General features: G+C 43.8%; 1 protein-coding gene across 6 annotated transcripts in view; it reads left to right on the top strand.

Annotated features, from left to right (window-relative positions):
* Positions 1 to 25,370, top strand: part of LARGE1 (LARGE xylosyl- and glucuronyltransferase 1) — a 326,896-nt gene that overhangs the window by 188,202 nt on the left and 113,324 nt on the right. For all 6 annotated transcript variants that reach the window (XM_074902384.1, XM_074902383.1, XM_074902385.1 and 3 more), the window contains one exon: positions 4,860 to 5,031. In XM_074902384.1, coding sequence (XP_074758485.1) covers positions 4,860 to 5,031 — 172 coding nt within the window. The remainder of the gene's footprint in view (positions 1 to 4,859; positions 5,032 to 25,370) is intronic.

The raw sequence follows: 25,370 nt of genomic DNA, 5'->3' as shown, positions 1-25,370 counted from the left end.
TTGGACCCATTACCCCTCATCTTTTCCATGTGACTTCTTGTAAAAAGAGAGTCTCCTTGTTTGTAGACACTCTTTAAATACAGGAACATGGTGATAAGGTCTCCCCTAATCCTTCTCTTCTCAAGGCTGAACAAACCCAGTTCTCTTCGTCATGTGACAGGCTTCCCAGTCCTTTGATCAGCTTTGTGGCCCTTCTCTGGATCCTCTCCAGCCTGTCCACAACTTTTTTGCATAGCGGGGACCAAAACTGAACACAGTATTCCAGGTGTGGCCTGACAGGCACTGAGTAGAGTGGGGTAAGGACTTTTTTATCTTTGCTAGTGATGCCCTTGTTGATGCAGCCCAGCATCCTGTTGGCTTTCTTTGCTGCAGCAGCAGCACACTGTTCACTCATATTGAGCTTGTGTCCACCAGGACCCCTAAATCCCTTTCCACAGAGCTGCTCCCCAGCCGGGTAGATCCCAGCATGTGCAGCACTCCTGGATAATGTATTCACAAGTGCAAGACCTTACACTTGGGAAAGATTATCCTGAAAGTAACTCTGTTCTGTGCTAGTGCTGCTGGAATTGTGACTCAATTTTCATGAAAGTGAGAACAGGTATGGCAAAAATTTGCAGCAGGATGAAATTCTTCCCGTGTGAAATTGAAAAACAGTGATGAGAAAACTGCATCAAGAAAAGTTCCTGTCCTGTGCCAGAAATACAATATTGTTTGTTTTCTCCCCCTTTTTATGCTTTGTGTTGCAAAAAAACTTAGTAATATGATCATCGTTAAAATGTTAACAGTATTTACTAGCAGTTTAGAAACAACATAAAAGTCCTAGTGCTATTAGCTTTATCTTAAATAAAGGTCACATGATTAAAAAAACAAACAAACAAAAAAAACCAACAAAAACCACCAGCTTGCTATCTTGCTACTTCTAGTGTTCAAAGAAGCAGCAAAGCACTAAACAAGCAATGAAAAAGCTGTGGAAACAAGTTATCAACTGTGTCTAAGAAGTTATTTATCCAATCTGAGGAAATAGTTTTTATTGTTACTTGATTCACACAACAAAATTTCTAGGGCTGTTTCCCATGTCTGGGCCATTTGTAAGGGCTGCCTGAAGCCAGCAGCTACCAAAGAATTTGGCTGGTCTTCTTCACAGAGATCCCTCCAGCTACTGTAATTTCTTGCACCATGTAGGTTGCACTGGTTTTCAGATCAGTATGGGATACAATTCAGAACAATTCTGCTACAATTGGTGCAGATCTACAACACTCTGTAATGGTGTCTGTGTTGAAGTTGGTGAGAGCAAGTAGATGCTGAAAACTGAAATCCAGGTTTCTGTCAAGTCATTCATTACAAAGCCTAATTCACATTTCTCTTTATTTCGATCAGTATATTCTAGATACCAGATATTTTTTATAGGCAAACATGGCATGAAAGCTCTAGGGAGGCAGAATTACTTACAGACTGCCTTTTCAAGTTCCCCCAGCCTTTTCTGTTTTCTGACTCCTTCTGTTTACTGCTTGCTGTTTCCTCACCACACTGAATCTGCAGCCATTAAGTCTGGGCAGTGGTGGGATTTGGCTCCATTTGATCCCATTTATCAGCCCACCTCTGAGAGCGGTACATGCAAGTGGCACCTTCTGCCTCCAGGCTTGCTGTTTTTCAGACTGGTTCATCAACCCAGCCAGTCTGACCTCAGGCTCTTGCAAGATACTGGCTTTTAGTGGTACTTTTGTGAAGTCAGCTGCGAAAGGTCTTTTATTTGAACTGGGGATGGGGATATTATATCATAGCCAAGGATTATTTTGATTGATTTTTTTTTCCAAGCATATCTAGGAGGATGCAGTGAATGTAGTGAGAAAATCAACACAGTATTGAAGGTTGCATTTTTCCAGTGTAAAGTTTTTAAGGACATGCTGCCAGGGAAAACACTTCATCAGCCAGACTTCCCTCATCTTATCACACTGAACAGGAAGCACTTCTCGTAGCTCAGGGTATGGTCTGGTGCTATATATTCTGTGGGACAGGGAGGAATTGTGTTAAGAAAACTGAAAAAAATATAAACAGACAAGAGGGTCTGACAGGAACCTCATGAAGTTCAGCAAGGAGAAGTGCAAGGTCTTGCAGCTGGGAACTACCCCATGCACCAGTACATGATGAGGGCCACCCAGCTGGAAAGCAGTTTGACAGAAAAGGACCTGGGTGTCCTGGTGAACACCAGGTTGAACATGAGCCAGTAGTGTGTCCTTGCAGCAAAGAAGTCTAATGGTATCCTGTTTTCATATGTTTTTGTTTTTGTTTTTATATTCTTCAGTAGGCACCTGCCACTATACACTATCAGATAATGGCTACTGAGCGCAATGGACTTTTGATCTGACATGATACAGGCACCCATAAGTTCTTTATCCTGTCTAACTGGTGTTAGGTATTGGCAATCCTGAAAGCAAAGAAAATAATGGTTCCTTGAAAGTCACTTACTTTTCCAGCCACCTTTTACCTTCCCTGCTTGTCTCAGGCTATTCATGTAACATCTGAACCCCTGTCTTTTTAGGCTTATTTGCATAAGGAGTTATTCTGGAGCACTAATTGCATTTGGACTAATAAAATGAAGGACATGCCATTCAGAATTAATAACATAGGGGTGGACAATAATAAAAGCAAGCTCAAGTCTGTAAAATTACTTTGTCTCATACCATGTCAGTATGACTAGAGAGCTGATCTCCATGGCTGGTCTAGCACAAGGACGTCAAGTGGCAGATTCAGGATGATAAGCAGAGTTTGGGGAAGCAGGGTAAATACTGCCTTGCTGACACCTCGATGTGATGGTCCATTCCTAGGGCCATCATGGGGGAGAGCTAGGACCACAAGTAAGTAGAGCTTTGAGGGCGTGGATTTGAAATTATCTCTCTTACACACATAGAAGACATTTCTGGAGAGCGTTGAGGTTCATTTTTATGTAAGTAGAGACTTAATATTGGCATGTATCTGGGAGACAGAAACTAGATTTCTCTTCTAAGCACTATACAAATTACAGAGAGAGCAAGCAAGCAAGAGTGAAATAAAAATTATGGCTCTTTAGACCCATAAATTAAACTACACTGTGTTACTTCCCTCTCTAATTTCTTTCATAGTTGTTTATACCAGAGTCCTGTCAATCCTTGCTTGTATTACTTCTGTCATTCTATAATGCAGATCTTATAGAGAGCACAAGTAGGTAATACACAGACATGTGTAGGTATCAATGCCAGCCAGATTGCATATGCATTCGATTACATATGAATTATATGCACAGAAAAGGGAACACACAAATGGATTGCCAGGATGAGGTACCTTTCAAAAAAACAAACAAAACTTCACACTGCAGTTCTCACTTTCCGTTTTGGGGATGTTTCAAGATAACCTGCTTTTCCTGTCTTTCACCTTAAAATTTTGCCTTTCTGCTTAAAGGTTTGCTCTCTGCTTTCAGTCTTTTTAATGAATTTAGCAGTGAGGAAAAGCTCTGCCCTGGTACAGGAACCCTGAGAATACAGAAGAAAGCTGTGTGCCATTTTAAAGGGAAAAGAGCAGGTCAGCTTACATCAGCAGAGGCCTTGTTACTTTCTATTCAAGAAGAAATGTGCTCTAAGCAGCTATTTTCAGCCTTTCTTCAACCACTCTTCTAGCTTCAAAATAAAGTTTAGGAACCCATCCTCTTATGGGAAGGTTCTCTTGAAGGATTTTGGAGGAAATGAGCTCTTCTATGCAAAAGCTGTTTCACATAATAAAATTTACAATGCCAGTGAATAGATATGAGACAGTTAAGCAACAGAATAAATCTTCTCAGTTTTATGAATGCACTTAGTTTCTGCATACTTTCTCCAAAGTATAATATGCCAGGACAGATCCTGAAATCTGTCTCACTAACGTCCCTTACAGACAAAATACTAATTGAAGTTAATAGCAGGACAACTTGGGGAAAAACTTAAAATCTGGGAATAGTAGTGCATGCCCTCTAAAACGTTAAACGAGGAGTTTCACACAGGGCAGTAGGAATTTCTCAATAACTTCTATATCTCACTTTCATCAGTGACTTTTGATATTTGAGTACTTGAGTCTCACAGAAAGAAGATTAAATGTAGCTCATGGAACATCTTACTGCCAGTAGCACAATGAATTAGCGAGTTTAGTCTCCCAACTTACTTTAGAAGCTGTAGAAACGTTTTGTTTAGCCCTTACTGAAGAAATGTAGATGTTTTGGTTTGCCTCTTCAATATATAGTAAAAAAAAGTGACTAAAAATGTTTTCCCACTTTATCCACTTTTGAGCATGTCTGTGTGTCAATAGTTGTAAGTTAAAGATGTAAGGCTTGAGGAAAATCTGAGTTTGTAGGAAACTATTTTTTAAAAATTTTCTAGCCCATTGTGCCAAATGACTGGCCTTTTGAAATTCTGACCTCCAAATCTGTAGGAAATGAAAGGAAGAAAAATATGTTTGTTACTTCTACTTTAGAGTCAGAAAATTCTGGGGATGTCAAACACAAAAGTTTTTGTTTCATTTGAAAACCAATGTACAATACACCTGAAGTTTTGAATTAAAAGTATATTTCAATTTTATCAGGAGACATGGATGTCTCAGAATGGATTGTACCAGGTGGGAAAGGCTCAGTTAATTTTGATTATATTGTGTAAAGTAGTTGCCTCAAATAACTTTTTTCCAAGCTTTCAGAAACTAGCATATTTCAGAGCTTCTGAAGTTAATTTAAAAGCAGGTTTTAATTTACTGTTTTTACCTCAGAGATCCTCCACTATTACAAAAAACTAGTGTCAGGAAGATTTTCTCTCTCTAATGAAGATTTTTTTCTTTTCTCTTTTCCACTTTCTGTTTCTCGTCAGTCGGAAGTGTCTTGGATCCCCAACAAACACTACTCTGGGATTTACGGGCTGATGAAGTTGGTTCTGACTAAGACTCTACCTTCCAATCTTGAGCGAGTCATTGTCCTCGACACAGACATAACATTTGCCACTGACATTGCTGAGCTATGGGCCGTCTTTCACAAGTTCAAAGGTATTCTAATGATTTTTATTGTCTTTATTTGAGGGGGAGGGACAATGGTAGAGCAAACAGTACAGTGGGAATGAAAGGCTACCTGAGATTTGTGTTAAGTTTTCACTCTTGATTTTTGGTGTTTGAATATAATTTTCTATTTGTGAGCTCTTTCCTCAACAATGTTCCATATAGAATGATTGACAACACTGATTATCTATGTAGTTTGTTTTATTGGTCTAATTACTTGGGACAGGTGAGACCTTGACAATATAGTAGATGATAAAGAATTATTAGGATGCTGTAGTGATGTTACATGCAAGTACCTGTTGATATTCATACTTGGAAGAACTTAAATTGTATTACTTTTTATTAATAAAACCTAATTATTACTTTCAATATAACTTCTTCACGTTAGCACTGAAAATGAATGAAGTTAGGATCATACTTGGACCAGGGAGGATGGTGAAGGGAGCAGTTATACATGTGAATAGAAGTGAGTTACTGCTTGTTCCTCTTAATGAGTTGATAAAGGGTTCTGGATTTGAAGTAACTATCTAAAGTAGTTTTCTCTACCTGTCCCATTTCCCACAGTTCCATGAAAATTTTCTTGACAGTTTGACCAAGAAAGGAGACTTTCAGAAAGACTGTGTAAGATGATCACAGAAGAGTTGCCCACTACCCTGTCACAAACCAGAGCACTTTTCCTGGCTAACACACTGCTAAATCCATTTCATTCTCACATGCTCCAGTGTTGCCAGCTTTTCAGAGTTAGAGATGTGCCCTATTGTTATCTGGCCCTCTGAATATGTTTTGCAGTGCAGAGACATTCCAGTATCCTGGTTTGAAGGTTTACAGCCATATGAAAGTATAACCTTGATGCATATCATTAGCTCTCTTAAAAGCACCTCAAGCAAAGTCAGCCTAAGCAAATGGGAGTATTTATTTACAGAAGCCAAAATACACAACTCCATTAGAAAGGTGACAGAAAAGAGAGCACATTTACTGTAGTTATCACATGCTGAAATCCACAAGGCCTCTTTGCCTTTCCCAGTACCCAGCTAATGGACAGGACCTATTATCTTCAGCTCTACAGTCAAGGACTGGGTTCTAGTGCTTGCTTTTTCATGCATTTGTTTCTTTTTCCTTCTCTGGATACACTGATGTCCCTTCAGCAGACCAAAAGCAATCATCTTTTTGCTTAACTGAACTATTCACAAACTTGCTTCATTAAGGAATATAAAGTTTTTCCATCTTCCTCAGGTATTGTTCAAACCTCTTCACCAAGCCTTTCCCTAAACTCAGTCTTGAGTTTCATATGAACATATACCTTGACAACCATATTTTACATAAATGTATGCATAGAGAGTGATGCTGTGCTATTGTATTGTCTCACTATGTGCTACTGTCTCACTAATAGTAATATTTTACTGAATATGGTGTATTAGCGTGATGTCGCAGGCAAAGAAATGTGTATAAACTGAACTCGGTCATAAAGCAATGCATGGTCAAAGATAGCAAAATCTGAACTGAGACAATGAGGGGGATACCTCCTTGCTTATATTTTCTGCCATAGTTTCAATGAAAGTGCCGTGCTTTTTACTGGGCAAAGAAATGAATACGGAGAATAGGCAGGCCTAAGGTTGAAAAAAATACAGAAAATATGGAAACATGGAGAAGAATAATTACTGGAAGTAAAAAAGTGGGTGTAAGTCAGTCTCCATAAAGCTAAACAAGGTTGTTCAGCTGGTAAGAGCTGTGAAGGGTTCTAACTTATACATGGAGACAGAATTCCTGTGCTACTGCCTGCCCTCATAAAATACTTAATACAACTCCCAGATGTGTGATTTTCTAAGTTGTCCGGTATGTCTTTTTAATTCTGACTGACAACCTGCTTCTCCACAATTTTTTAATTCTGGCAATAATCCTGGCAGCATCTACATTTGCTCATCTCCCAGATAGTCATGCAAGTTCAATGACCAGGTGACCCACTTATTGGATGAGGGAAAGGCTGTAGATGTTGTCTACCTACACTTTAGTAAAGACTTTGACACCATTTCCCACAGCATTCTCCTGGCGAAACTGGCTGCTCACGGCTTGGATGGGTGTACTCCTCACTGGATGGCCAGGCCCAAAGAGTGGTGGTGAATGGAGTTAACTCCAGTTGGCAGCCAGTCATGGGTGGTATCCCCCAGGGCTTGGTTTTGGGGCCACTCCTGTTTAACATCTTTATTGATGATCTAGATGAGGGGATCAAGTGCACCCTCAGTAAGTTTGCAGATATCACCAAGTTGAGCAGGAGTGGTGATCTGCTTGAGTACGAAGGCTCTGCAGAGAGACCTGGACAGGCTGGATTGATAGGCCAAGGCCAACTGTATGAGATTCAGCAATGCTGAGTGCTGGGTTGTGCACTTGGCACACAACAACTCCATGCAGTGCTACAGACTTGGGGAGGAGTGGCTGGAGTGGCTGAAAAGCTGCCTGGCAGAAAAGGATCCGAGGGTGTTGGTCAACAGCCGGCTGAACATGAGCCAGCCAGTATGCCCAGGTGGCCAAGAAGGGCAATAGCATCCTGGCTTGTATCCAAAATAGTGTGGCCAGCAGGGACAGGGGAGTGATTGTCTTGGCACTGATGAGGCTGCACCTTGAATAATGTGTTCACTTTTGGGCCTCTCGCCACAAGAAAGGCATTGAGGTGCTGGAGTGTGTCCAAAAGAAGGGCAATGATGCTGGTAAAGGGTCTAGACAGCAAGTCTCATCAGAAGCAACTGAGGGAACTGGGGTTGTCTAGCCTGGAGAAAAGGAGGCTCCAGAGAGACCTTATAGCTCTCTACAAATACCTGAAGGCAGGTTGTGGCAAGGTGGGCGTCGCTTTCTTTTCCCAAGTAATAAGCAATAAGATAAGAGGAAATGGCCTCAAATTGTGCCAGGGCATGTTTAGATTGGGTATTAGGAAAAAATTCTTCACTGGAAGGGTTATTAAACATTGAAACAGGCTGCCCAGGGATGTGGTTGAGTCACTGTGGTGGTTTAGGCCCTGCTGGGATCCGAGACCACGTTGCCATTGTCCCTTCTCCACCGTTGAACCGGTTGGGGCAGGGAGTGAGATACAAACCCTGGGGTTGAGATGAGGAAAAATTTAATACAACAGTGTAACAAATAATAAACCGAACAACAACAGCAACAATAAACAATAATAACAGTAAACAGGACAAAAGATATACAGAGAAATACCGCAAGAGACACAGCAGCACCCTCGTGCGTGCTTCCCCGGGACAAAACCCACACAGGAAGCTGTTCCTGTGCTTAGCGCATGGACCTGATGTCAGCATGGTATGAATAACCCGGCTAGAGCCCTCTCCCCATTGCTGGGGAAACTTAACCCTATCCCAGTTGAACCAGGACAGTCACCATCCCTGGAGGTATTTAAAAGACATGTGGATGTGGCACTTAGGGACATAGTTTAGTGGTGGACTTGGCAGTGTTAGGATAATGGTTGAATTGGATGATCTTAAAGGTCTTTTACAACCTAAATGATTCTGTGATTCTATGACTCCGTGGAAATGCATCATCCTGGAAAGCAAGGGTAAATAAGTTGGAGAGATACTGTAGCTCTTCTGTTTTGTTAAAGATTGATTTAATTCATGAGGCTATTCTCAATTTGTTCTCAGTGTCCTTTCATTTCTCCTGCCCACATTACAAAAGGTTCAAAGGATGTTTCGTCATTAGTGCCAAATGTTCCTCTAAAGGATCTGTTTTTAAACTGAAGTTTTAATCCTCTCCTTGTTTCTCCCTCAGAAGTCACAAGTAAGTTTATGAAGATTTATTTGGGACAATCTAGTGTGTTTGTTGAAACTTAAACAAAAGGGAAATAGAACTTGTATGGAGGAAAATTCTTTTCTCCAAAGCAACCTGACACTTACCCAGCTCCAACTTGGAGGGCAGCTTTAGACGCACCAGCTCTCCTTATAGAAATGTTCAAACACTCAGTTATTGGCTAGAAGTGGCCATTATAAACCTGCTTGTACCAGGATATTGTTTGAGCAAACAGAATTTTTCACATCCATGCTGAAAAGATCAGACCCTTACATAGTAATATTTTATGTGGTAAAGCTATTATGATACTACATTTACTCTGTAGATGGAAAAAAAGGGTGTAGGATTCCTTTATCAATTATTGCTCTTCTGCCATTTTCTGTTAAGCTCTTTGCATACACCCTTACAATAAATGATCCAACTGTTCTGTAACTGAGTGCACAAACTAGGGCTGTACACATGTGGTTTTATTTGAAAATCTCTTCTTTGAAATGGCAACCATAGGCTTTGGGAGAAATTCACACCTCTCTTAGGTAGCCTGAAACAGTGTCTCAAACAACGTAACATTTAAAAATTTCTCTTTGCAGTTACTAGGGGTTGTATATTATTCCTTTTATATGCAAGCTTCAATCTCTATGCATAAATATGTCTTGGGGAACCAATAACTTAAATTTCAAGAGCTTTTCAGCTGGGATTTGGACATTTCTACTTTAGCCTCATTCTCTCTGGCTCTCCCATAGATAAGCAATCTATTTCTCTAGGACAGATATAAACCTTCAAAATACTGACTTCAAAGGTGTGAGTGTGCAGCCTTCCCACCACACTGGTGAAGATAACCTGACATGCATGTTTTCTGTGACTTAGTTGACACTGATTATGTTTTCTATTCATTAGATTTTGGCAGTTCTAAACTTGAGAAAGCATCTAGCCTGAAGGCAGAAGAGTGGGACTGTAGATCATACGCATTCTTGGATGAAGTGCTGCAGAATGTTTCAGACAGCAAGGATTAGTGTCGCTAATAATGCTTTTATTGCAGAATCGTCTGAATTCTGAGAAAAAAGCTAGTCCAAAGCTATGCTCTCTGCCATCAATCAGTCTTAAATTTCTTTTAAAGTCCACTTCAGCTAATTGTTTTATTATTCTTGCTCACCCAAATTCTTGGTACTGACATGCAGGTTCTTTTTCCCCAAACTTCTGATTTTTACTTTAACTGTATGTTAAATACAGATTCTCAAGAGCATTCATTGTAAATGATATTGTGAATTTATCTGGGACCTGACTGTAACAGTCATCATAATTAGTTGTGTTACAGGCTGCAGTTCCAGTCAGCATCACAGCCTTCTTGTACTGGGTGCTGCACATATAAATAGCAAGAGACTGTCTTTGTGCTTTACCTAGTGTCAAGTGACAATTCTTGTTTCTGCCTGGTTTCTTTAGGCCATTGCTACATATGAGTCACAGCTTAACCCCACAAATGAGTCATCAGTAATCCCTGTAGAGATCAGTGTTGAGGACTCTGTGTTAAGCTGAATGCCACATCTAAGGGCATTATGGTATTTCTAAGTACATGTCATAACTCAGTCTATATTGAACAGTGATGACCTACTACTACATGTGAGTCTCTCAATCCAACTAGCTGATAATGATCAGTTTTGTCATAGACTCGTAGAATGGTTTGGGTTGGAAGGGACCTTAAAGATCATCTCGTTCCAACATCCTGCTATGGGCAGGAACACCTTCTGCTAGACCAGGTTGCTCAAAGCCCCGTCCAACCTGGCCTTGAACACTGCTAGGGAGGGGGCAACCTGTTCCAGTGTCTCACCACCCTCACAGTAAAGAATTTCTTCTTTGTATCTAATCTAAATCTACCCTGTTTCAGTTTAAAACCATTACCCTTCATCTTACCCCTACACTCCCTGATGAAGAGTCCCTCCCCACCTTTCCTGTAGCCCCCTTTAAGTACTGGAAGGCCACTATAAGGTCTCCCCAGAGCCTTTCCTTCTCCAGGCTGAACAATCCTAACTCTCTCAGCCTGTCCTCGTAAGGGAGGTGCTTCAGCCCTCTGATCATCTTTGTGGCCCTCCTCTGGGACTTGCTCAAACAGGTCCACTTCTTTCTTGTGTTGGGAGCACCAGAGCTGAACACAGTACTCCAGGTGGGGTCTTATAAGAGCAGAGGGGGAGAATCACCTCCCTCAACCTGCTGGCCACACTTTTCTTGATGCAGCCCAGGATAGGGTTGGCTTTATGTGCTGCAAGTGCACATTGGTGGCTCCTAGTCAGTTTTTCATCCACCACTACTCCTAAGGCCTTCTCTGCAGGGCTGCTCTCAATCCCCTTCAAACCACTCAGTAGCCCAGCCTGTATTTGTGCTTGGGATTGCCCTGACCCATATGCAGGACCTTTCACTTATCCTTGTTGAACTTCACAAGATTTGCACAGGCCCACCTCTCAAGCCTGTCCAGGTCCCTCTGGATGGCACATCCCTTCCCTCCAACGTGTCGACCACACCACACAGCTGGTGTCATTGGCAAACTTGCTGAGGGTGCACTCGATCCCACAGTCCGTGTCACCAACAAAGATGTTAAGCAGCACTGGTCCCAATACCAACCCCTGAGGTACGCCACTCATCACTGCTCTCTACTTGGACATCAGGCTGTTGACCACAGCTCTTTGAGTGTGACCATGCAGCCAGTTCCTATCCACCATGTGGCCCATCCATCAAATCTGTGCCTCTTCAACTTAGAGACAAGAGTGTCATGCACGACAGTGTCAAATGCTTTGTGCAAGTCCAGGTAGGTGAGTCAGTTGCTCTTCCCTTATCCACCAACACTGTAACCCGATTGTAGAAGGCCACCAAATTTGCTAGGCATGATTTGCCCTTAAGTGATGCCATGTTGGCTGTCACGAATCACCCCCTCATTTTTCATGCACCCTAGCATAGTTTCCAGGAGGATCTGCTCCATGTTCTTGCCGGGCACAGAGGTGAGACTGACTGGCCTTTAATTCCCTGGGTCTTCCATTTTTCCCTTTTTAAAAATGGGGGTTATGTTTCCCCTTTTCTAGTCCAGTGGGAACTTCACCAGACTGCCACGACTTCTCAAATATGATAGATAGTGGCCACTTCATCCGCCAGTTCCCTCAGGACCCATGGATGCATCTCATCAGGTCCCATGGACTTGTGCATCTTCGGGTTCCTTAGATGGTGTCGAACCTGAGCTTCTCGTACAGTGCGTGGTTCTTCATTCTCCCAGTCCCTGCTTTTCCCTTCTGTGACTTGGGCAGTATGGCCAGAGCACTTGCCCAGTGAAGACTCAGGCAAAAAAGTTGTTGAGTACCTCAGCCTTCTCCATATCCTGGGTGACCAGGTCTCCCATTTCCTTCCAGAGAGGGCCCACATTTTCCCTTGTCTTCCTTTTATCACCAACATGCCTAAAGAAGCTTTTCTTGTTATGCTTGACATCCCTGGCCAGATGTAATTCTATCAGGGCTTTAGCTTTCCTAACCTGATCGCTGACTGCTTGGACAATTTCTCTGTATCCCCTCCAGGCTACCTGTCCTTGCTTACACCCTCTGTAGGCCTCCTTTTTGTGTTTGTGCTTCTTCAGGAATTCTTGTTCATCCATGCAGGCCTCCTGTCATTCTTACGTGACTTCCTCTTTGTTGGGATTCATCGCTCATGAACTTGGAGGAGGTGATCCTTGAACATTAACCAGCTTCCTTGGGCCCCTCTTCCCTCCAGGGATTTACCCCACACTACTCTACCAAGGAGATCCCTCAAGAGGCCAAAGTCTGCTCTCCTGAAGTCTAGAGTAGCAAGCTTGATGTGCATCCTCCTCACTGCCCTAAGGATCTTGAACTCCACCATTTCATGGTCACTGCAGTCAAGGCTGACTTTGAGCTGACATTCCCCACCAGCTCCTCCTTGTTGCTGAGGACAAGGTCCAGCATATCACCTATCCTCATGGGCTCCACTGTCACTTGGAGAAGGAATCATCAATGTATTTTGGGGAACCTCCTTATGCCCTGCTGTGTTGTCCCTCCAACAGATATCGGAGTGTGCTGACGCGGAAGTTCTGGACATAACTTATACAACCAATGTGATCAAGTTAATGCCACTATATTAAAGGATACGCAGCAATTTATAAACTACTATAAAGCACACGTGCAGCTACTTGATTGCTAATAGGCTAAAGCTACTTGTCTACACGCTCTTTTGCCCTCTATGATTGGTCCCGGTGCGGTGTCCACGTGCCGCTCTCCTACGAGGCAAACATCTTGTTTTCCACAGTTCAGCTTCCTTATATCTTTGCTATGCACAAAGTTTCTCAGCCCCTTGGCCTTGCAGGTGTTCTTCACAACAGCCACAGCCTGTTGTTACAGTGATGCCACTCGGTCTGGATCGCTCATAATATGTCCATTGTTTTCCAGCCATTCCACAGGGGTGGTTGAAGTCCCCCATGAGGACTAAGGCTTGTGAATGTGAAGCTGCTCCTGCCTCTGTATACAGGGCCTCATCCACTCAGTCTTCCTGGTCAGGTGGCCTGTAACAAACTCCCACTATAACATAACCTGTCCCTGCCCTCCCTTTAATCCTGACCACAAGCTCTCAGTCAGCTCCTCATCCATCCCCAGCTGGCCATTGACATATAGGGCGACACCCCCTCCTCGCCTCCCCTGCCTGTCATTCCCAAAGAGCCTGTATCCTTCTATTCCGACACTCCAATCATAGGAGCCATTTCACCACATCTTTGTGGTGCCAATAAGATCGTAGCCCTGCAGGCGTGTACACATCTCTAACTCCTCTTGTTTATCCCCCATGCTATGTGCGTTTGCATAGAGACATTTAAGTTGGGCCTCCGATGAAGCTGACTTACTGACTGGAATTCCTTTGTGCTGCTCTTCAGGTTCTCTCCTGCTGACCTGTGATGCCTCTCCGGGCTCTGGGCATCCATTGCTGGCCCTGGCATCAAACTGCAAGGGGTGGGATGGATTGAGGTTCCTCACCCCCAGCAACTCTAGTTTAAATCCCTCTTCACCAGCTTGGCAAGCCTCTGACCAGAGATGTTCTTCCCCTTTTCTGACAGATGGACCCAATCAGCCCCCAGTAGACGGAGTTTCTCAAAGTGAGTCCCATGGTCTAAGTAGCTGAACCCCTGGCTGTGGCGCCAGTCCTGTAACCATTTGTGGATTCACCAGATTTGACTGGTCTTTTCAACCCCCTTCCCTTTGACCCTGAGCATGGATGAAAAAACTACTTGTGCTTCAGTGTCCCTTACCTGAGGTCCCAGGGCTCTCTAATCCTTCTTGATACTCCTCAGTCTGCTCCTGCCTGTATCACTGGTGCCCATGTGAAACCACAACAGTGGATAATAGTCAGTGGACTGTACGAGGCTCAGTAGTCTCTCAGTGACATCCCTGATACAAGCCCCCAGTAAGCAGCACACCTCTCTAGAGAGTGCGTCAGGTTGGCACATGGTGCCTCTGTACCTCTCAGAGGAGGGTCACCTACTGCTATCATCTGTCCCCTTTTCTTAGGTGTGCTGTTGTTATCCAGGGAGCAGGTCGGGCTGCCTTACTCAGGTCCAGTTCTCTCCTGCTGTGATGGGCCTTTCCTCTTCAGTCGACAGAGTGGTGAAGCAGTTCCACAAGGGCACCTCAGGCTTTGGGGGAAGTCTCTTCTTCCTGCAGGTCCTTTCTGTTTCCAGCTTCTGTTCTTCTGCATTATTGGCCCCTCTCCCTTCTATGTGTGATGGTGGGGGAGTTTTTGGCTGTTTGGCCCTGGGCTGTGGAGCCACTGCAGGCTGCACTTGGAACCAGCAGTCTAATTCCTTCTCAGCTTCCCTGATGCTATGCAGCCTTCTTACTGCCTCCTGCAGCCCAGCCACCTGCAGCAGGAGGTCCCCTACTTGGGCACACCTTTTGGAGGCAGGTCTGCTGCTTGTCCCTGCACCAGGAGAAAGGTTTGGGCATGTCCTGCAGTTGAAGGTCAGCACTGCAGCCTCTCCCTTCAGCAGCTCTGGGTGGAGGCATTGGCCACCCCTGGGGTTGGTGGTGCAGGCCCCCCAGCTGGAGGGGCAGCCTTTGCTCTCAGACAAGTGCCTGCCATTCTGCCTTGGGGGTTGGGTAGGGTGAGTGCCTTTGGCCTGTACTGGTGGTCACAAAATGGTTCCCCGTTGCTGGATTATGTGAACATCAAACACCTCCACTCAGCCATTGGAACGTCCCTCCTTCAAAGTGGTGCCCTCATGCGCAAACTGCTGCATTAGGCCAGGGCTGAGGCGCCAAGGCCCTGGTCCTAGCACTCCTGGTGGCAGGCACTCCCTGGAGCTGCCTGCTGTGGGCTTGGGGGGTGGCCGCTGTTCCACCTGGCCCTGCCTTCACCTCGTCAGCTGCTCACTCTCGTGAGAGCTGTTGGCTCCTGTGCAGGGGGTGTCTCTCCACTCCCCTGGAGTTTCCCCATCACAGGAAACCCCCCTGTATGCTGTGATCCCCAGCTCCACTTCGGAACATGCCTGCACCCAAGCTGATTGCCTCGTCCATTTTAAGTACTTTTAAACAATAGAGACTGGTTAGTACATAACTAGTGTATTTCAAATAACTGTACATGTTGATTAAGTCATCCAGAGAATATAAGCTACAGTTAGTGTTCATCTGTGCAAGTAAGTCTTCTCTGGAAAGCTAATGAAGGCAATAAGGCAGAATCACTTATTTCCATTAACCAAGCATCCAAGGAGAAATGACAAGCTTTGATAGGAAGACTGAGTTTCCCATATTCGTACTTTGCATAAATAAAAACATTCTATAGAAGCAGTTTACTTTGTGTCAGGAGCTCAAACAATGATAAAAATCCATACTGACATGATAAATACCAGAAAAGGTCAACAACAAATTTGGTGCAGAATCAAGTGCCCACAGCTGAAGAGGGATTGGCACATAGTCAATCCCAAACTTAAATTTTGCGAACACTCAGTATATGGGTGCTTTGGCATATTGCTCTGCAGAATGCCTGAGGTAACAATCTAGGTTCATGCTATTTTTGCAGCTTCTTCAGGAAAAAGAGCAAACAAAAATCACAACCACCACAAAATTCAAAATCTTGTGCAGATAGTTTAGTAATGATATTCCTACAAGAACTATTGTGAATAAGGTTGTAATATCAAATGCATGCATAACTTTTAATTTGTGTGGGAATTTAGTGTGCCAGAAAGTGAGATGCTGATGGCACCAGTGAGAGTCAGGCAGAGTCAGCAGGTGCTGTATTCAGCACCTACCTGAATTAGGTATAGTTTATTAAAACGGGGCTTCACTGGTAGAGCCTGTCATAAACCTGGGCTCTTCTTCTGCAAAGACTGGACTTTTTATAGGTATGCTCTTCTTGTGATGATGTAAAATATTCAGCTGTTGCCAAGATTAAAACTTAAAATTCATTGTCACCTATAGTTGAAGATGGGATTTGAGTCACAGAATTGATTCTGAGTAGGTTCTGTAGTTCAGTCTGTCAGTTTATACTGAGTAAATCATTAAAGCTTCCACAGATTATCTTGAGACAGGATCTCTGCAGGCTGACACTCTGTGTGAAATCCTGCAGAGAACTTTGTTCATTCTGGTCAATACAGTAGGTTTGCTTTTCTTACTAATCAAGAAGAAAGCATTAGTAATGTGCACCTTAGTGTGTGTAAAAATCTATAGTATGAGTCAGTCTTTTTGTGAAGGAAACAGGATCACAATATAGCAGAGTGCATTAATAAAATTGTCAGGCAGATATTAAAATAGCTTAAAATTATCTGAATTTTTATAGATGTCTAAAAAGGCCAAATGGCTCTTGTCTTTGCTCATGAAAGGAACTTCTGTTAGTTTCTGAAAGACTTGGGTTAAGTGTTTAATGGTTAAACTACAGTACATAACTCATCCTAGGGTTATTCCACAAATGAAATTCATTTTCTCTTTTAAAAGGTCCCTATGGAGACTTTATCTGCTTCATATTTTCTATTCCTGATTGTTGTATTACAGTGTTTTCTTCTTTTCTGCTGCAGAAGCTTTGAAGCTTCATTGATAAAGAATCCTATTTGTTAGCTGTAGCTGATAGAAATGTTGGGAGTGTCATGCTTCTCTGCCTCATGATGCTGTTATCATCTGTGTGTAAAACTCCAGGAGTGAACACTGGTTTATCTTGGTGAAGAGCCAAAAAAAGTAAGGATTAGGATATTCAGACAAAAGTCAAGTTTCTAACTGTGACTGGAGGTTGATTTTGCTGATTTTAATTAGGAGGGTATCAAGAAAAGAAATTTACTGATTCTGTGGGTCTAAGGAAAAACTCTTCTGTCTCTCCACACTTGTCACTGACTGGCTGGAAGTTCTTTCCCCCCCACCCCCCTTTTTTTTTCTCCCCCTAATTGCAGTTTGCTTTCCTATGGTAGTCTTTTATTGAAGAGGCAGTATATGAGAAAGTTGACCTCAGTAAATGAGCTCCAGGGGAGAGAGTTTATTATATGATCAGCACGTGCACATTCTAGTTTATGGGGTTTAATGTGACAAGGGACATAATCAGGAAATTCTGATTATGAATTGTTGCCAAAATAGAATGGCTGCAGTTTCTGAAACATCTGTAGTTCTTTTTTAGCTGAATGGTTCTTTGTCTGATTGTGCCACCAGGCAGAAATATTTAAAGGTGAAAGGCCAACAGTGCATAGAAATTGAGTATAACTCATGGTGGGGGAAATTCTGAAATAAAATAAAATAAAAATAAAATAAAATAAAATATTTAGGTTCTTTATTTTTCCATTTTGATTTTCAAGGGATACCCTTTGGTCATATTTTCAAGCGTTTTCCCATGGGGGATAGGAATGTTTTCATTAAAAATGAAAGCTGATTTTCTTTTGTCATCTTTTGATTCCACAACTTGAGTTTTCAGAATAAAAACACACCACATACTACAAGATCTGTAATAAAATCATGTTGGCAACGCTGCAATTTTGAGGACTTTTTTATACCTTCTCAACATCAATCTAGTACTTTTTCTGCATTATTTTTCTCCAGTCTTTGTTAACCTGCCACTCATTCTACAGCTGTCACTTTGGCTTAGATGCTATGATATATCAAACACCCAAACCTAAACATTGCATGGTTCACACAATGTTAAAGCAAAAACCAACTTCTGTCTTCTCTGAGCTTTTTCTTCAGGTTTTAAAGACACTTTAAATCTATTAATCTCAAGTATTCCAACCATGGATAATGGACCTAGAGCTTTTTGAATTGTCTTACAAATATTTATTAAGAGAAATATGGGCAGAGCATGGCATCAGAGGAGCAAAGTACATATCCCTATCTTCCTTGACTAGCAGAAGCTGTGACTTCCAGAAGCTAGAAAATCTGGCTTACAGAGGGTACACACTGGGAGAAGGACCATTTCGGCTTTGCATGTTTGTTCTTGGCAGAAGAAAAGTGCATTTCTGGGAATGGGATGCCAGTAGGCTGTGCTGAAATGAAAACCTATGAGAAAAGAGAGTGGGAACAAACTGAGGAGGAAAATAATAATAATACCCCATCCCAACTAAAAAGGGGAAATCAGCCAGGAGTTTAATAATAATTAAACCACTGATAAATTGTTTGGGTTGATCATTTTCCTTTGCAATCTGTTCACCTTGTGCAATTACAGACACGTTCCCCCTCACATACATTCGTTATCGCTGCCCTGTCAAGTCACAACTCATTTAATTTTTTTTTAGAGGGCTATTAAAAGAAACCCGAATTGAATATCTGCCAGTCTTCTTGGATGGAGCACACAAATAAAGTCCATGTACTAATCTCTCTGGCCAGTCAATCTGTATTCCTGAGGTGACAGTAAAGCAGGGCAAGTTCATGAGCAGGCAGCTAATGTGGAGGGAATGGCAGTCTGTCCATCATCCCAATTAATAATGTGTAATGATGATTCACCTCTGCATGTGTGAAAAAGCCAAGCAGATGAGAGACATGGGTCATTCACCTAACAAATGAAGTTTACTCTAAGGCTTCGTATCTATATTACTAGGACTAAAGAAAAAATGATATTTAATAGATAGGTTTCCGTGCCTAAGGCCCTCATTCTAATCACATGCAATCTATCAAGTACATAGACTTTTCACAGTTCTCTGTGATGTGCATTGTAATAACTTGATATTGTGTTTTCTTCCTCTCTTAACCAGGCATATTCTCTGAGCCTACCTTGTTCTGCATTAGCAATCCATATTTTTAAGAGCCTAAGGCCCTATTTGCAATTACAAAGCTCTCATCCAAGGTTTCACCGTTCTGGTTTCATGCTGCAAATTATGTCTGTAATACTGTCCTTGGCAGCACATTGGTTTGCATAGGGTAAACTGGCATAGGGAATATGTGTCTCACAGGCTCAAGCTGGAAGGTATTGCCTAGAGGTCAATGGTAAGATTGTTCCATCAGCAGGATGAGTATATGGTATTGCTCTTTGCACAACCAGGGAAGAGGGAAAAGAGTGTACAAAATTAAACCAAGTTAATATGTAACGGCACTAAGGCTGTGTACAAATGCACCATGAGGAAAAACTGAGGACAGTTACATGAACTAAAAGTTAGATGTGTAAATTAAATTGATAATCAGTCCAATTTTGTGGAAATAGTAAAAACTTCACAGGTTTCCTTTTTCCAAGCAATCTAGAGAATCAGGGATGTTTGAACCCCTTATTTTAACCCTCAAGCTAAAAGGAAGAATTAGATAAGCCTGTAATGGCCCACTTCACTCTGCATATCTCAATGTCTTTATTTCACATAAACCTTATGTCCCAGTCTCTTTCTTTCACTTAAATCTCAAGCTTGCTCTACTCCATGTTTTTTGCAGTATTCTCTAGCTTGCATTCAGCATGGGCCAAGTAGTTCAATTAAGCAAAGGAGCTTTTCTCCCTCAGACTCTTTCCTCAGTCTTTTTTGTACTTTGAGACACTACTAACAACAAAAAGATTTTTGTCCTAGCCCTTCCAGATGCATACCAAAAGGTGATTGATAAACATACAGTAAAACCTCTGAAACTGGCTCAGGATCTCCTGACCTTCATTAATTCATTGCATTGCCGTGTCTTCCTGCACATGTTATGTTTAATAGACAGTAATAATATTTCCTTCCTGCATGCTTCAGGACACAATTATTGCAGGTGCCAAGTGGCATTCTGTAGTTCTGTTTACAGGCTTCTTGCCAGCCTGCTTCAGAGTCATATTGGCATCAATTTTTACAGTATTTGGAGATTCAGGCATTTTCCCATACTAGTAAAAAATGATGATCTGGTTATTGTTACACTGGTGTCCTAAAATCCTGAGAGAGCACATCTTGGATGGTATAAACTATCTTTATAAAACGTTGGAGTGAACAGGACGATGCTGACTTGAATCAGTAAAGAAGTCTAGCTCCTATATTCCCTGATTTACATAAACATTTCTGCTTTGAATTTACAGCTTCTTTTATAGGCTAACTAAAAAAGAGATGTGATTAGTTAGAGGAGCAATCTTCAAATATGCTTTCCTTTCAACTCTCAACCCCTGATATGGGTGACAAGTAAAAAGAGATGTGTGACCTCAGCCAGGTCTGATGTGCATGAAGGCTGAAGTGCATAAGCAGGGCAGCAAAGGAACGCACTGCTGGGGTATGAGTTTTGAGGCACCTCAGCAGAATTAGGAGAGGATGTTTGCACACTGTCAGATCCATTCTCATGATCATATAATTCTTTCAAACATAATAATAGCAAGTGGACATAACTGGTAGATAAATGAGAAAACAGTGTAGAAATGGAAAGTAAGAGTGAATATACAGGATAGTGAGCAGGAAAGAAAGATTAGTCAATATTATCTGTCTTGAAACCTCTCTGAGATTAGCTAAAAATGTCATATATCACAATAAATGTCTGTGAAGCTATATAGAAGCAAGTGAATGTATATAGAAATTTTTGCATTTCCTTAGCAGCAGCATCTGACTATAAGAAAAAACTTGCCAAGAAAATAATGAAGTACACAGTAGCATTAAGGAGCTAACCCAGCATTTAATCCAATGCAGTTTTGGTCTGTCCTTCCCGTGAGGTGGGTAGTACAGGTATCATCCCCACTTGGCTGCAGTTAGCAATTAGTCCTACTATCATTGTTAGCACATCTTTATTTGTTTTGCTCTATGGTGCAAGTGCTGTGCTTGTGGACCTGCACCTCTAGTCCTTGTTTCTAAAAGAGAGTGGTAAGAAGGCTCTGCACACCCGTTGCCATGAAACCAAGTGGTTTTATTCCTGTTCCAAAAGAGTTTTGATCACTGTAACAACTAATCTATTGTTTGTGTGGGGTGGGAGGGCTGAGATTGATTTGTGAAATAGAGCAGTGATGAAGCTCAATTTTTGTGATTTTTTTTTCCATTGGTTTTATGCAATTGCTTTTAAAGGTTTAGTTGCCATAACAACCCAAAGCAGTCCCATATTACCATAGAAACGTGCTGTTGTGGGTGATAGCCCCCAGGGAGCGCGAGCAACCAGGAGCGGGCAAACAGGGGGTGGCGCGTCAGAAGGGTAAGGCGCGGCAGTTTGCGCGGCAGTTCACGCAGGCAGGGCGAGCGGACAGGGCGCAGATGCTCTCCGGGTTCCTGAACTTATACAAGCTAGCCCCTTTATGGTCCTCCACGAGTAGACCAAACCATGGTCTCCACTCGCATCAAAACCACCGTCAGAAAGAACGTGGCGACCCAGACAGAGCTGCCACGCAAACATGCAGAGGTTCAGGTCTCAGGCTGCAGGGAGTGCCTGAGCCTGTCGGTCCTGCCGGAGGGCAGCAGGGACAGCACCTGTGTGCGCTGTGATCAGCTATCCAGCCTGGTGGCGGAACTCAAAGAAGAGGTTGAGAGACTAAGAAGTATTAGGGAGTGTGAACGGGAAATTGACGGGTGGAGTAACACCCTCGAACCCCTGAAGCAACAGGAGAAAATGGAAGCTCCAAACGAGGCAGGTAATCCCTCATCCTCTTGCTATCAGGCAGAAGGAGGGACCCTGAGAGATGAGGGAGGCTGGAAACAGGTCCCTGCTTGGGGAGGCAAGAAAATCCTCTCCCCACCTCCCTCACCCTCCATGGTACCCCTTCACAATAGATTCGGGGCCCTGGAACTTTTGAACAAAGAAGAGAAGGAGGAAAAAAATTAGACAAATGAAGAAGACCAAGGTCCACCAAGGCCAGGTCACTTCAGACCATGTACTGAAACCAGCTCTGAAAAGAACCCCAGAAGAGTCATTGTAGTGGGTGACTCCACTCTAAGGGGTGTCGAAGGCGCCATATGCAGACCAGACCCACTTCATAGGGAAGTCTGCTGCCTCCCTGGGGCTCGCATCAAGGACCTCACAGCAACACACTCCCTATCCTAGTGAGACCGAAGGATTACTACCCTCTCCTGTTTTTTCAGGTAGGTAGTGATGACATCAACAGGAGAACAATGAAGAGAGACTTCTGGTCCTTGGGAAAACTGCTTAAGGGGTCGAGGGCACAAATTGTGTTCTACTCCATCCCTTTGGTTGGGGGGATGGATGAGGAAGATTACAGGAGAATTCAGCAGATGAATGAGTGGCTCCAAGACTGGTGTTACCATTAGGGCTTTGGATTCTTCAATCATGGGTTGGTATACAGGGCACATGACCTTTTGACATTAGACGGGACGCACCTGTCCTGGAGAGGGAAGGGGATTTTGGGGCAGGAGTTAGCTGGATTCATTGACAGAGCTTTAAATTAGATTTGAAGGGGGAAAGGGGCAAAACATCAGCCCATCTGAAGTTCATGTACACCAACGCATACAGCATGGGTAACAAACAGGAGGAGCTTGTAGCCATGATGAAACAGGAAAATTACGATGTTGTTGCTATTACAGAAACATGGTGGGATATCTCCCATGACTGGAGTGTGCCAGTTGATGGTTACAAGCTCTTTAGGAGGGATAGACAGGGAAGGAGAGGTGGTGGGGTGGCTCTGTATGTTAAGGACTGCTATGATTGCTTCGAGCACAGGTGTAGTGAAGACAGGGTGGAGTGTCTTTGCATTAGAATCAGGGGGAAGGCCAACAGGGCAGATGTTGTAGTAGGAGTCTACTACAGGCCACACAACCAGGACAGAGAGATGGACGAGATATTTTATAGGCATTTAGATGAAATCTCACGATCACTTGCCCTTGCTCTTGTGGGCGACTTTAACTTCCCAGACATCTGCTGGAAATACAACATGGCAGAATGAGACCGGTCCCGGAGATTCCTGGAATGTGTGGGAGACAACTTCCTGACGCAGCTGGTGAGTAAACCGACCAGAGAAGGTGCCCTGCTGGATCTCCTCTTTGTGAACAGAGAAGGGCTGGTGGACAACGTGGAGGTTGGAGGCCAACTAGGGCACAGCCATCATGAAATAATAGAGTTCTCTATTCTTAGAAAGTTCAGGAGAGAGCTAAGCAGGACTGACATCCTGGACTTCAGAAGGGCTGACTTTGTCTTGTTTAGGCACCTGCTTGAAAGGATCCCCTGGGAGACTGTCCTGAAGGATACATGGGCTCAGGAAGGCTGGACACTGTTTAAGAAGGAAGTGTTAATGGCCCGGGAGCAGGCGGTCCCCAGGTGCTCTAAGAGAAGCCAGCACCAGACAAGACCACCGTGGCTGAACAGGGAGCTTTGGCTGCAACTCAGGGAGAAAAGGAGAGTTTACAGCCTTTGGAAGGAGGAGCTGGCCACACACAGTGATTACAAAGAGGCTGCGAGGCTATGCAGGGTGGAAATCAGAAGGGCTAAAGCCCAGCTGGAAATTAATTTGGCCTCTGAAATCAAGGATAACAAGAAAAGTTTCTATAAGTAGCAAAAGAAAGTCCAGGGAGAGTCTCCATCCCCTGCTAGATGCAGGAGGAAATTTGGTAACAAGTGATGAGGAGAAGGCTGAGGTGCGTAATGCTTTCTTTGCCTCAGTCTTTAATAACAAGGTTAGTTGTATTGATGAAATCCAGCCTCCACACCCAGAATACAGAGACTGGGAGAACAACCCCCCTGCAATCCAGGAGACAGTCAGTGACCTGCTGCATCACATAGACATACACAAGTCTATGGGACCAGATGGGATACACCCGAGGGTGCTGAAGGAGCTGGCTGGGGTGCTCGCCAGGCCACTTTCCATCATTTACCAGCAATCGTGGCTGACCGGGGAGGTCCAGACTGATTGGAAATTGGCCAATGTGACACCCATCTATAAGAAGAGTCGGAAGGATGATCTGGGAAATTACAGGCCTGTCAGCTTGACTTCGGTGCCCGGGAAGCTGATGGAGCAGCTCATCCTGAACACCATCATACAACACATGAGGGACAACCAGATGCTCAGGCCAAGTCCGTATGGGTTTACGAAAGGCAGGTCCTGCTTGACAAACCTGATCTCCTTCTATGACAAAGCGACCTGCTTATTAGATGAAGGAAAGGCTGTGGATGTAATTTACCTTGACTGTAGCAAGGCTTTTGACAGTGTTTCCCACAGCATTCTCCTGGCAAAAATGGCTGCTCGAGGTTTGGAAAAATCGCACACTTCGCTGGGTAAAAATCTGTCTGGATGACTGGGCCCAGAGAGTTGTGGTAAATGAAGTTAAATCCAGTTGGCGGCCGGTCACGAGTGGTGTCCCCCAGGGCTCAGTTTTGGGGCCACTCCTGTTTAACATCTTTGTTGATGATCTGGACGAGGGGATCAAGTGCACCCTCAGTCAGTTTGCAGATGACACCCAGTTGGGTGGGAGTGTTGATCTGCTCGAGGGTAGGGAGGCTCTGCAGAGAGACCTGCACAGGCTGGAGCCATGGGCTGAGGCCAACTGCAGGAGTTTCAATAAGGCCAAATGCTGGGGGCTGCACTTGGGCCACAACAACCCCCAGCAGCGCTACAGGCTTGGGGAGGAGTGGCTGGAGAGCTGCCAGTCAGAGAGGGACCTGGGGGTGCTGATTGACAGCCGGCTGAACAGGAGCCAGCAGTGTGCCCAGGTGGCCAAGAAGGCATCAATGGCATCCTGGCTTGCATCAGCAATAGCGTGGCCAGCAGGGACAGGGAAGGGATCTTACCCCTGTACTTGGCGCTGGTGAGGCCGCACCTTGATTCCTGTGTTCAGGTTTGGGCCCCTCACTACAAAAAGGACATAGAGTTACTCGAACATGTCCAGAGAAGGGCTACAAAGCTGGCCAAGAGTCTGGAACACATGTCATACGAGGAGCGGCTGAGGGAACTGGAGGTGTTTAGTCTGGAGAAGAGGAGGCTGAGGGGAGACCTCATCGCCCTCTACAACTACCTGAAAGGAGGTTGCAGAGAGCTGGGGATGAGCCTCTTTAGCCTAGTAGAAGGCGACAGGACAAGAGGAAATGGCCTTAAGTTGCGCCAGGGAAAGTTCAGACTAGATATTAGGAAGCATTTCTTTCCAGAAGGGGTTGTTAGGCGTTGGAATGGGCTGCCCAGGGAGGTGGTGGAGTCACCATCCCTGGAGGTGTTCAAGAGTAGGGTCAATTTAGAGCTCAAGGATATGCTGTAGGTGG

The sequence above is a fragment of the Athene noctua genome, chromosome 3 (genome assembly GCF_965140245.1).
Source record: "Athene noctua chromosome 3, bAthNoc1.hap1.1, whole genome shotgun sequence".
NCBI classification, from domain to species: Eukaryota; Metazoa; Chordata; class Aves; order Strigiformes; family Strigidae; genus Athene; species Athene noctua.
Note: the sequence above shows the minus strand (reverse complement) of the source record. Positions and strands in the feature narration are given on the sequence as shown.